The sequence below is a fragment of the Notamacropus eugenii genome, chromosome 1 (genome assembly GCF_028372415.1).
Source record: "Notamacropus eugenii isolate mMacEug1 chromosome 1, mMacEug1.pri_v2, whole genome shotgun sequence".
In the NCBI taxonomy this organism is placed as follows: Eukaryota; Metazoa; Chordata; class Mammalia; order Diprotodontia; family Macropodidae; genus Notamacropus; species Notamacropus eugenii.
In genome coordinates, this window is record NC_092872.1 from 281,129,678 (window position 1) to 281,142,186 (window position 12,509).

Here is a 12,509-nt window from a genome sequence, read left to right on the forward strand (position 1 = left end):
GGGTGGTCTCCAGTCATCCTGATGAATATCTGGATTCAGATGGCTCAGGAGGAGAAAGTGAGGCTGGTGACCTTGTACAGCTCTCCCTCCCTCAAAGCAAAGTCAAGTACAAGTCACGTCATCATTTGTCTTATGTCATGGTCCTCTTCAAAAACAAAGGATGAACACGACAACAACAAGCAAAGGCAAGAAACTGGCCACATAGCAGGTCTGCTTTTCTGCAGGCCTGGTGCCAGGGAGAGAGGCTGGGCTGGCCTCATTTACCTCACTGGAAGGGCCCACCTCCCACTGGGGAAATTTGTCTCTTCCATGTTGACATCAAAGTCCCTCATCACAGGAAGGAGAGATCTACCTATGTCTGGAACTGCATTTCCCAGACTCCACCAAGAAGTGAAGGCCTATCAAGCATCCCATCACAAATTCGGTGGGATCACAGCAATATGGATAAGGGCCTAAAAGCCTGGTCTTCTTGATCGTTGGGGGATCTTCAAGCATCTCTTGAAAACCCAGGGTCCAGAACAGAATTCTAGAGCGCTTCCACTGGAGTATTTTGGCCTGGCCACTAGGCAGAGGCTGCAACCTTCTCCCCACTACCTTGTGGAGTTTTGACAAACCCCGGGCCTGGCTGGAGATGACACACCCTTGGCCCATGCTATACCTGTTTACATTCATGGCAGCTTCCTTTGGCTTTCCACAGAACCATCCTCCTCCTGCCAACCCCCTGCTCCCCTTCCTGGAAGGGGGGCCTGGAGCAGAGGAAGCAATATTCCTCTATACCTGGGCACAGCTAGGCAACACAATACATCTTCAAATCATGTCTACTGATTCCAGGACCTAACAAGTCTCCAGCGAGGTCAGAGATGTTATTCTAGCTTGTGGCCAATAAAAATCATCCTGTGTGTGAGTTGTTTTTTCCATCTCTCTAGCATATTAGCTAATAAAAGAAGTATAGTATTTAAGATGGTACCGAAGGCAGCCTTCTCATGCAGAGAAAGCCAGGCCCTGAGTTTCCATCAGAAATCATCAAAAGACACGGTTCTCCAGCCTTTTGCTGATGACAGCCTAAGGTTCCCTGAGAAAGGGGAAGACATCTCACTCGTTCCTGCCCCAAAGAATGCATTCAATCACCATTCGGTTATGTGGCCAGAAAATGCCGCGCTCTCAGGAAGGAAGGAAAAGGTGACATGCAGAGAGTGAGCTGAATGACCAGGGAAGCCAGCATCTGGGAACACTGAGTTGGCTTCAAGGCACAACGCCAAGCCTTGGTGGAGTCCACACTCCCTTGACAAGGCCAAGCTTCTCACACAGACCAACCTTGGGCCCAACCTGGCCCAGCCAGACCAAGGGAGGGGTGCTCAAAGGATGTGCTTGACCCACACTGTAAAAGTAACTTCCTCATTCATGGCTGAAATGAAGCCACCTCAGGGCCTCCAGACCCTCTGGACAGACTCTTCCCAATGGCTGGCACAAAGGGAGGAAGGGGATGATTCACCTGAAACAGGGCCATGGAGGGAGGGAGGATCCATCTACCCATTCTGGAATCAGCTACCCAGAAAATCTCCTAGGAACTTTAAAGTTGCCCCAAACTCTGCAATTATCTATTATACATTCCCAAGACTAGAAACACAGAACTGCCTAAAGGAGATCCTGAGAAACCTGTGCCTTTGAGGCAGGACCCTCTGGCAGTTCACTTTCCTTGTCCCCAAAGTCCATCCAGATCCTGGCTCCCACCACCATGATTTCAATCTACTCGGACACTAGCCCTTGACAGGAAATGCCCTCCAGCAACAGTCATCAAATATGCTTGGGCTCCAACTGCTGGGGTCTGACTGCTTTGTGCCAGGTAATTGTTTTGAGGCTAGGATAATCATTCCAGGCTCCCACTAGTCAAGTCAATAGTCTAGAATCACCATTAGCACTAACAAAGGCGGGATGCTAAGACAAAGAAGAGCCTGGCTAAGGGAGATGGGTAGGGCCACAAGGATCCTGTCAGAAGTTCACAGTTCAGACAACTACCGAGCCACGGTGAGGATAGCAATCAGACTTTCTTGTCATCAAGATTAACCCAAGGAATCTGGGGGCTTTCTCTTTCTTTTCTGTCCAAACTGGTTGCCATGCCCCTGCTATCACGCTCCATGGAATGCAGGGGCAGCCAGGCTCTCTGTTCCCTGGCCTCCTTTCTGTAGCTAAAGACTGAGTCGTCTGGTGAGGAAACACAGGAGGGAGGACGAGTCAGAGATATGTTAGGAGCCGTGTTGGTCACCACTGCCAGGCCATCCTGGTCCTACTGGTAAGGACTCTTAAAAGAAAGACGGTGTTTCAGACTGCCAGCAGTCAGGGTTGAACTGGACAGTGTTGAGACTCCCCGAGCTGCTGCGGGGACCCCTGGACAGCATCACACTCAGAAGAATTCTAGCTGGTTTTAAGTAAATATGTAAAGAAGTGAGCCTCTTGATCACCACCTTCCCTGAGAGGCCCAGCCTGACCAGGCGGACAACAATCCCTTACATGGCACCAGCCTCCCAGGGGGAGGGGAACACTGGCCCAGCCCCAGAAGCTTCGCTGCTCAGACAAGCAGGTGGCCGCTACCTGCCAGGTGCCTGGGCTCCCACGGCTGATCGGTCAGGGGGGACAGAGGGCCTTACCTGTGTCATCTTGGCAAGGTCAAGGGAGGGCCTCAATTCCTGAGGATCTTCAGGCCGCCGCCGCTTCACTCCCACTTTCTTGTCATTAAGGACACACGGCTGGGATCGGCTCCGGGACAGGCCGCTGGAGCGTCTCACCAGCTCAGGGGTAGAGGCAGGGGTGCTGTTGGCAGAGGGGGGGCAGTATTCCGAAAAGGAGAATTGCTCATGAGAGCATGAGAGGGACCGCTGGATGTCTACCCTGCACCCACCAGCAGACCCTGAATCACTACACCAGATGTCTCCCCCCTGCACGCAGGTGGCTGATCCCGGGATCCCGTGGCAGGGTTGCCCTCCGAATCTGCCATGAAAGCTGGCCTGGTCAGAGAAGGAGGAGGAGGAGAGTGTGTTGGCGCGGGAGGGAAGGCTGAAGCTGGAACTCCTCTGCATGGGGCAGGAGCTGCTGGAGTAGCGCTGCACACTCCCGCCACTGTAACAGCGCCTCTTCTCAACAGGAGTCCAGACCTTGGATCCCAGCGGCCTCCAGGCTGTCCGGCAGCTGGACATCTCATCGGAGAAAGACAGGGAGCGACACTGCCGCTTGCTAGGTGGGGCCGACGGATTGCTGTTGTGGTCGCTAAGGCTGAGGTCTTTGATCAGGTTGGTCACAGAGCAGGTGGTGGCTGCGTCTCTGGACCAGAGAGAGCCATCAGGACCCTTCTCAGGCAAGCAATCCCAGATACTTGGGCCAGCTTGCTCCAGCTGAAGAGGGCATTTCCTGTCAAGGTCTCTCCATCTGCCATTTTCTAGTTCACAGACAACAAAAAACAGACATACAGAGAAGCGTTAAGAAGGCCTCCAAACCAGCCTCATTCTCCCAGTGACCATTAAACCCCAAAGTCACTGTTTTCACTAGAATCACTGAAAATGCTACATTTGGAAAGTGGCTTGACTCAATCAGTCTTGGAATGACTCCGAGCTCAGTGCAGTCCTTTAACCCTACAGGAGCCTCTTGGAGAACTGGATTTTGAGAATCACAGATGGGGTGGTGGTCACCTGATCCAACTCCCTCCTTGTGCAGATGAGGAAACTGAGGCCAGAGAGGGGAGCAGACGCCTATGGGGAAGGAGGCAGCTCTCGGTGGCCAGAGACACCCAAAGCATCCCTGGGTTCTTGGGGAGATGGGACACTTGTCCAGAGCTGACATCTCTCAGACAGCCCCAAGCAAAGTGTCCACATGGGCCCTCCAGAAGGCCACTGAGGCTGCCTCTGAACTCTCCTCCTGGAAGGCCCTGCCTCCCAGGGAGGGACAGCGGAGGCCAGAACAGCCAGGGAGGGCAGGAGCAGAGGTCCATGGACAAAACACCCAGGAACCAGGCCTGCCCATTAGATGGGAGAGATAATCGCCAGGCCTGTGGTGATGGAGAAAGGGGAGGAGAACCACCTCAAACCCAGGCATATTCTCTTTCTCTAGGTAGCTGCTACTGGAAAGACCTTACAGGAATCGTGGCTGTGTTTTCCATTAGGGGATTCCTAGTCCTCAGACATGGGAAAGGAAAGTGTGCTCCTTCCCAGAATCTGTCTTCCTCACACTCGGGGCAATTGTTTATTCAGGAAGAGAAGAGGCCAGAGGCATTCTGTAGAGTATGTGCATAGAACAGCATGGATCTTTGCTCTGACAGGAAAAACCGCTTTCACTGAGGGAGCTCTACTGCCTTCCCTGCACCATCTCACCTGATGCCCATAACGACCAAGGGGTCTGTGAAAATAACATCTTACTGATTATCCCTGGAGGAATCAGCCAGCAGGGCCAGGGGCAGCTGAGTCCTCTCTCTCCCTCCCTCTCCCCTCTCTGTGTCTCTGTCTAGCACCCCCAGCAGGGCATAGACCCATTTTCATACCCCAACACCTGGAACAGTGCCCTCGATGGAACAGGTGCTTTGTAAATGTTTGCTGAAATTATCCCCGCTTTACAGATGAGGAAAACAAGGCTCAGACAGGATGCCTAAGCAATGCCCAAGGAGGCAAGACCTGCTGGTCATGGCAGAGCTGGATCCTAAGGCTGAGTCTTTGGGCTGAAAGTCAACTGCTCTTTCCCCATGTTATGGATGAGGAACCACAGGCTGACAGTGCTGAGGTGACTAGCCCAAGGTCACATGGTTTATCAGCAGAAGAACTGGGATGTGAATCCAGGTCTCCAGATGGCCAGGGATGGAGCTGGGAGAGACCTTGGGAGCACTGAGTACAGGCCTCACATTTTACAGAGGAGACTGAAGCCCAGAGATTCAACCCCTTGACCACAGTCACAAAGGTGGTCAGAGGCAGAGGCAGGATCCTAACTTGGGTCTTTAGGCCCCAAGTGCTGTGTCCTTCCCATTCCACTTCCCAACATTCCCAAAGACAAATCCTGGGCCCCAGTACAAGTACTGTGTGTCTCCTGCTCTCCCTCAAACTACTCCAGGCCCATACAGAGGGGTAGGCACTGGCTTCTTATTCCCTGCATTCTCCCAGACCCCTCATTATCCTGAAAGGAAGGACAGAAGCTGGCGCAGTCATGGCACGGAAGGCTGAAGGAAAACGGCGGGTACGGAGCAGTGACCATCTCTGGTAAAGGCCCCTCTGAGTAAGGCAGCTGGAGCCAGGGACAAACTGTGTGTCGAGGACCAATCCAGCCAAGTGCAGGAGGCTCATCACCTGCCTGAGACATGGGACCACGAGCTTACAGTTACAAGAGTCCTCAGACATCCCCTTGTTTTACAGAGCAGGAAAGTGGAGCTGCAGGAGCTCCAGCTTACATAGAAAGGAAGAAAGTGACCATGCTGAACATTCAAACCCCCACGCTCTGACTCCTCTTACTGAACCAGAGGCAAAGACCAGTCACTCAAAGTCACACCAGACAAGGACAAAGTCACGAGTCTGGGACATCTTGCCACGTTCCAGTAACAAATGTCCAAGACAAGGCAGACACCAACCCCACCCTCACCCCCTGCACTTCTAGGCTTCCTCCATGTCCCTCCTCTCCACTGAGGTCAGGAGCTGGAGGGACCTGAGGTCATCAAGGTCAAGCCCCCCTCCTTCAGGGAAGGACCTGGAGCCCAGATGTCTGAGGTGGGACCTGAAGTCAGGGGGTCCTACTCCCAAAGAGAGACCTTCAGATGGAGCCCCCATGTTGGTCCTGCATGTACCAGCACACTTGTCTCCCCTTTAGGATGCCAGTTCCCCAACAAGAAGAGGGAATTACCTCAGAGCTTACCGCAGGGCCAGGTACACACAGGTTTGTTGACTAACTACCTGACCTCCCACTCTAATGCAAAGGTCTCTCTCCCCAGGTCTGTATCTCACTCATCAGCCTTTTGGAAACCAAAGGGCAAGCGGCCCCCAGAAGGAGACTCTGGAGCCTTGTTGGGATTCCCACGGTCCTGTCTTTCCAGGATGGCATGGTGCAAGTGGGCCATTAGCTTTGGAAATGAAAACCCTCACCACATGCACCTTGGCTGCCTTACTGTCAGTGGCTAGATAACATTGAGATTGTTTCTATCTTTGTCTTAGAACGACTCACACTACAAGAAGAAAATCAAGTCTCAGTCAGCTCTTCAGCTCCCCTCCCCATTCATTGTACAGAGAGAAATGTTTTGGATCAGGGCACCAGACAAAAGAAACAAAAATAGCTCAGGGTTAATGGCAAACTGCCCTAACCCTCTGGCCCAGATGTCCCATTGTACCAAAGGCCTCGGTGGAGTCTGGAGGAGAGAGAAGATGGGAGCCACCTCTGCCCCACCCTACCCCTCACCATCCCTGGGGGCAAACAGAGACCACATGTGTCCCAAGCAGGGTGTCCCGGCGACCAGGGATGATGCTCTGTCTCTTCCAGACTCCTGGTCTGGCCCACTGCTTCGTCTCTAAAACAACAATGGTAATAACTACTAACCTACTAGGTGCCACAACTAACACTTTTATATAGTGCCTACTATGTGCCATGCACTATGCCAAAGGCTCCTTACAGTTAACAACTCATTTGATCCTCACAACTGCCCTGGCAGGTGGGGGCTGGGGGACACTGGACAAGTGGCTCTGACTCTGGTGTTGACAGGGGGTCGCTAGATGACCTCAACAAGTCACTTCCCCTTCTCAGCTATTTCTTCATCTGTAAATAAGGGAGTGAGATCCAGTAATGTTTAGGGTCCTTACAGTCCCACTATTCTGGTGCGATGGTTTCTGCCTTTTAGTTTCCCTATATGCAAAATGGGAGAGTTCTTCGGGGACCACCTAGAAACCTTACAAAGTCAAAACAAGGTTCTCTAGAGCCTGGTGATCATCTAAGCCTCGAACTGCCCTCTGTGTGTTTCATTTTGAAAGGACACAGCAGGAGTTAGAGCAGGGCATGTTTCTGTGAGTCAGGTAGTGCATCACTGTCCTCTTCTGACAGATAAGGAAACTGAGGCTCGGAAAGTTTCAGTGACTTGCCCACTGACTAGAAAGCTAGTCCTACAGAAGGAAGAATCTGAACCCAGCTCTTCCCAATAGCTACAGTCAAGGGATGCCTTTGGTGAGGAGCACAATGAATACACATCTATGGCATTTTAAGGTTCATAAGGTACTTCCCAATATTATCTCATTTGATCCTCCCAAGATTCAAAATTTGTGCCACAGATGTCTGAGACTTCCACGAAAGGAACTGACAGCTACTAAGGTTCACTAAAATCCCACCACTTTCCACCTTCCTGGCCATGGCCAGGCTTGGCTCCCCACATCTGGCATGGGGCCTTAGACTGCAACTCTGGGACACTGGGTGCGGGCTGGTCAGGGGGAATCATTATCACTGGCTCTCAGGTCTGCCCGGCCTCTTCCCAGGCATCTCAATATGAGAGCTCTGGGAGGGGGCAGGCAGGCAAGCCTCTCCCCTCCTACCCTTGCTCCCCTCCCAGCATCATATTTCTCTATTAGAATAGTATTCCTTGAAGGCAGCAGCATCCGACAGTCTTGCTTGCATCATCATCAGTGCCTAATAAGGGCCGTCTCATTACTGCTCCATTTGTTTGGTTCATCTCTGGGTGATGCTATTATGCTACTTGGTGCTGGAGGGTACCTGGGGGTCCTGACGGCCTGAAGGACAAGTCAGACCCAGGTGAGGAGCCTAAGCCTCAGGCCTCTCTCCTTCCTCCCCCATCTGGGTTTTCCACCACCCTTTGTTAGTCACTCATCCTTCTAATCATTCACCCCTAGAAGTGAGCCAAAGGTGTATGTTGTCCTTGGTGGATATCTACACATGCAGACACATATGTATAGATATATATGTCTACACATGTATATATATGCATATATATATATGCACATATATAATATATATATATATAAATCTACACACCTGCATGGACAAAGGTAAAGTGAGCAACACAAAGAAGGAGAGAGAGAGATGGAAGGAGGGAGGGACAGAGCAGAGGACCAAGGCACAACAGAAAAGACACTTCCTACCTGTGTGACTGTGGGTCACTTTACCGGCATCAGCCTCGGTTACCTGACCTGGAAAATGAAGAGGCTCAGCTAGCAGGCCCCAAAGGGCCCTTCCTTCTCTAGGGCAGGATCTGAAGTGCCTAGTCTATCTTTCAGGGCCATCTGTAAAAATGAAAGGGCTTTTCTAGATGGCCTGTGGCCCCCCTTCCAGTCAGGACTTGAATCACCCACTATTCTCTTTGGTGGGATTGTGACTCCTCCTCACTGACTTCCCTGGATAATGAGAAGGATTGAAATCCCATAGAGGATCCTCTCTTGAACAGTGAGAAAGTACAAGGACCAGAGAATTTGGAGGTGTTAGAAAAACAGGACCAGAAGTGACTTTTTAAAGAATGTCAGCCTTTGCAGTATTTAACATTGAATGTCCTCATAGCTCTTTCTATCCCAAAGGAGAAGCTAATCTGGAAGCGATCTGGGGGAAACCACAAAACTACCTCTCATCCCCATGTCTGAGGGAAGTCGGTAGCCCCAGAATCCAGCGGGACCTGGGATTATCAAGCCAGCTAGACAGATGTGTGACGGATGCTGCTGCCTCATGACCAGTGGGGACAGTTGGCACCAGGTGGTTTCCTGCGTGCCTCCTCTCTTCCTGAATCACTAAAATTCAGTGGCAAGACAGAAGTCAAGATGACTAGCAATGGCCTAGGATGCAGTCAGTGACCTGGGTGTCTTTGATGTCTGAACAAGGTCTAAACACTCCACAGCTCTTGCTTTAGCCACTATCATGGCTGTTGGAATAAATTGTCCTTATCCACTGGGGGAAGTCTTCACATGCTTGGGACAGACATTCCCCTAGCTCACTGGTGGGCTTAAGACCCCTCAGTGACTATCAATCTGGTTTAGCTTATCTGCGGAGAAGCTACAGCTTCTTGGAGTCGCAGGGGAGAGTTGGGTGAATCAGGTGAACACCAAAATAGATGAGTAGCCCTCACACCATAGGTACCAGCTCTCCCTGAACACTCCATCCACCCTCTATGTTAACAGGAAAAGCAGGAGGAGGAAGGTGTAGGGAGGAAGATAAGCTCTGTTTTGGACATCCAGTTCAGGACATCTTGAAGGCCGGGGGTCAGCAAAGAGATGGGGCGGACTTGAGAGTTATTAGCACAGTCATTAAACGCATGAAATCAGTAAGTAGTGAAGGGACAGACAGACTCTGTGGTTAAGAGGGTGTAATGTGGAGGAGGATCCAGCAAAAGAGACTGAGAAGTGGTCAGAGGAGGAGAACCAAGAGAGATGGATGTCCCCACAACCTCAAGAGAGGATCAAGGAGGAGGCTGTGACCAACAGTGTCAGATTGTCAAGGAAACTGAAAACGGAGAAAAGTCCCCTGGGTTTGGCAGCTCAGAGATCACGAGTGACTTTGGAGAGTGCAGGTTTAGGGGAATGACAAGGCCAGAAGCCAGACTGTAAAGAACAGAGCGGGAGAGGAAATGGAGGCACCTAGTGTAGGTGGCTTTTTGAAGTCTGGCCACAAATGGCAGAGAGACACAGGACGCTAGTTAGTTGGGATGGAAGGAGCAGGTAAGGATGGGAAGGAAGCAGGGAAGGAACCAGCAGAGAGGGAGGGACTGACATAACAGAGTGGGGATGAAGAAGGGGCAGTCTCTTGGAGGAGCCACGATGGCATGGGATCGCCTGAGTAGATAGAGGGGTTAGCCTCGGTGAGGAGGAAGGGTGAGAAGGTTTGGGAGAGCTGCTGTGGGGAGTGGGAGAGTCGAGGAGGGAGGCAGTGCAGGATTGCCATGAAGCAGTGAGGGCCCAGTGGAGGCTGTAGACCCAGTGAGTTGGTGTGAGTCTCTGTACCTTCATTCAGTAGCAGGTGTGTGGGAGCAAAGGTGGGAGATAGTGAGCGTGACTGATTTGAGGCTGAGCAGGGCATAAGTGGCGATGACACGACATGACACGACACGATGTTATGATATGATTGACATGCTATGACATGGCATGATATGATATAATAGCAGTTTAACTGTCTCCTCTGCCCCACCCCTTCACAAAGAGCCACTTTAAAAGATACCTGGGGAAAAGAAAACGGGGTTTGGAGCCAAGTATAGGGCTTCCCAGCATACCGCACATTCCTGCTGCAGAAACTAGGAAGGACAGAATCCTGAGAGCCGCAGGATCTTAGAACCACCTGGGATGAAACACGAAGGAGCCCCAACCCTCTGGACTGGGAGGTGGGGTTTTGTGTTGGTGTGCCATTTTACTGATAAAGAAACTGCCTGGGCTGAGCACCCAGAAAGGTGGCCAAGGTTCCCCTAATCTGCTCTACGGACCCAGCGGAATCTCTGCAGGGAAGTCCTTCTAGACCACGTCACTTCAGGGCCATGTTAGACTCCACCCCTGAAGCCCATAGGGCTTAGGCCTCAACCAGCCCTCATAGGCCTCTGCTAGGGCCAGTCCAATGGTCATTCCACCCCCTCCCCACTTCTGCTTCCTGGCTTCTCCCCCAGTCTTCCCTCTCAAAAGACCTTCCCATTTACACTATAACTGAGTGCTTATCTAGCCCTTTAGAAGTAACCCCTCACCCCATCACAAAGGAGTTCCTCTAGAAGGGGCAGTTTCTGCCTTTCTTTGTTATTCTGCACCCCACTCCACCCCCACCCCCCCTTAACATAGAGCTCACAAGTACAGAGAGCTTAGTAACAGCTCCTTGGCTGCCCCCGGGCAGCCCACACCTCCCAAGGAAAGCTCTAAGGACCACAAGGAAGCAATCTTACATTTCTGCACTCTCAGGCCAACTACCATAGGCCCAATCCCTCTGCCATCCCAACACAAGGTGTAAGTAAAATTCAGTGGTGGCCATCCCTGAATCTGTACTCTGCAAGAAACACTGAAGTTCTAACTAATTCAGTTTAAATTGGATTCCCTCCGTCTTAGGGAAGACCAAGAGAAATCATCACCAAGTGGGATGTTCACGTTTAATTTCTCTTTGCAAACAGCAATTATGTGCAATTTTCATTTTAATTGTTTCCATTTCTGTCTGGAGTGCATGGCTGGGGGGGAGGCTTAAAATAGAGATATGCCCCAAGAAATCATTCTAGCATACTAGGTAAAGACAAATGCGAAATTATTTTAAAGACATATTATTTATATCCCCTTGACTGAAAAGGAGGCTCATTCTATCACTTCGGTGAAAGAGGTACAAATGTGATCTCAGAGAGTGTTCCTCAACCAAGTTCTATGTTCACAACCAAAATAGCTATGTGCCCATAGGAAAATTCATTAAATTGTTCACCCCAAGAAGCCAAAGAAACCCGAAGCACAGAGACCAGAAAATTGCTTTGGAAAAGATCTCAGACATTAAAAACGGCAAAACAGACCCTTAGTGGTGGCCCCCCAGCTCAGCCCGACCCTCCTCCACCTACTCAGAGTTCCCAGCTGGTTTCCCTTCTAGAAAGTAATCCAGAAAGTGCCCCTAGGCCCAACCCCTTTTATACACGCAGAGTAGAATTTAACAACGGAGTAATTAAACACTGAAAATAAGGGTTTATAATTAAAATGCTGACACAAAGTGAACCACAAATGGGTGGCTGTAATATTTTTACAGTCCCTTTTATACATAATGTATGATCCTTCTGCTCAAGTTTCCTCTATGTTCTTTTCCTGTGAAATAATTTACATTAATAAATAATTTATTACAGCAACTCTGAAGGTAATTATGGTTTTCCATCCTCCCCCTAACCTCTTTTAAAATATGAATTCTACTTTGTCCTCAGCCTCCTGACTCATAAGCAGCCTTTCTGGGCTATGGACGGTTGGGCTTAATTTGCTTTCTCAGGCATCTTTCCCTTCCAGGTCTTCTCAGAGGCTGGGCCAAAGGGGAAATGGACCCCAGCGGTCCCATTGTCCTCAGGGGCTGTGCACAATATGGCACAATTCTCAGTGTGGCAGAGATCTGAGGGCTGCAGTTTCTTCATTTCACCAAAAAGATTCGAATATTCTGTATGTGACCGGGCTTCAGGGTCAAGCAAAAAGAAGCCAGCCCTGGGTCTCCATGGTCAGTGAGCTTGTGAGCAGGCCTCAATGGGCTCGAATACCGAGGGATCCCCCCTAGCCTCATCCATTTTTCTACCAGCTGAAAAACTGAATGATAAGGAAAAGTAGGGGGCTAGCTGAGTCATGGGTGGGTGATGTTGGAGAAACTGTTTTCAGAACAATGTTTCCTGTTACAAGAACAAAATAATTAGTCATGTAAATTGAAGTGTGCAGAGGAAATTCCAGTTCAGAAATAGAAGGCAGGCCCTGGAGGGCCAGGAGAGAGAATGGGAAATGGTTCTTCGATGTGCCCCCCACTCTGCAAAGCTCTGTGTGTGGGAGCCTTGGGGCTCCTTTCCCTGATGCCAGCAGGTCAGATATGCTCCAGCCTTCTTC

At 50.6% G+C, this 12,509-nt stretch overlaps 1 protein-coding gene across 6 annotated transcripts in view; it reads right to left on the reverse strand.

Moving 5' to 3' along the window:
- Positions 1 to 12,509, reverse strand: part of FAM53B (family with sequence similarity 53 member B) — a 158,177-nt gene that overhangs the window by 48,064 nt on the left and 97,604 nt on the right. For all 6 annotated transcript variants that reach the window (XM_072629000.1, XM_072628998.1, XM_072628997.1 and 3 more), the window contains one exon: positions 2,646 to 3,430. In XM_072629000.1, coding sequence (XP_072485101.1) covers positions 2,646 to 3,430 — 785 coding nt within the window. The remainder of the gene's footprint in view (positions 1 to 2,645; positions 3,431 to 12,509) is intronic.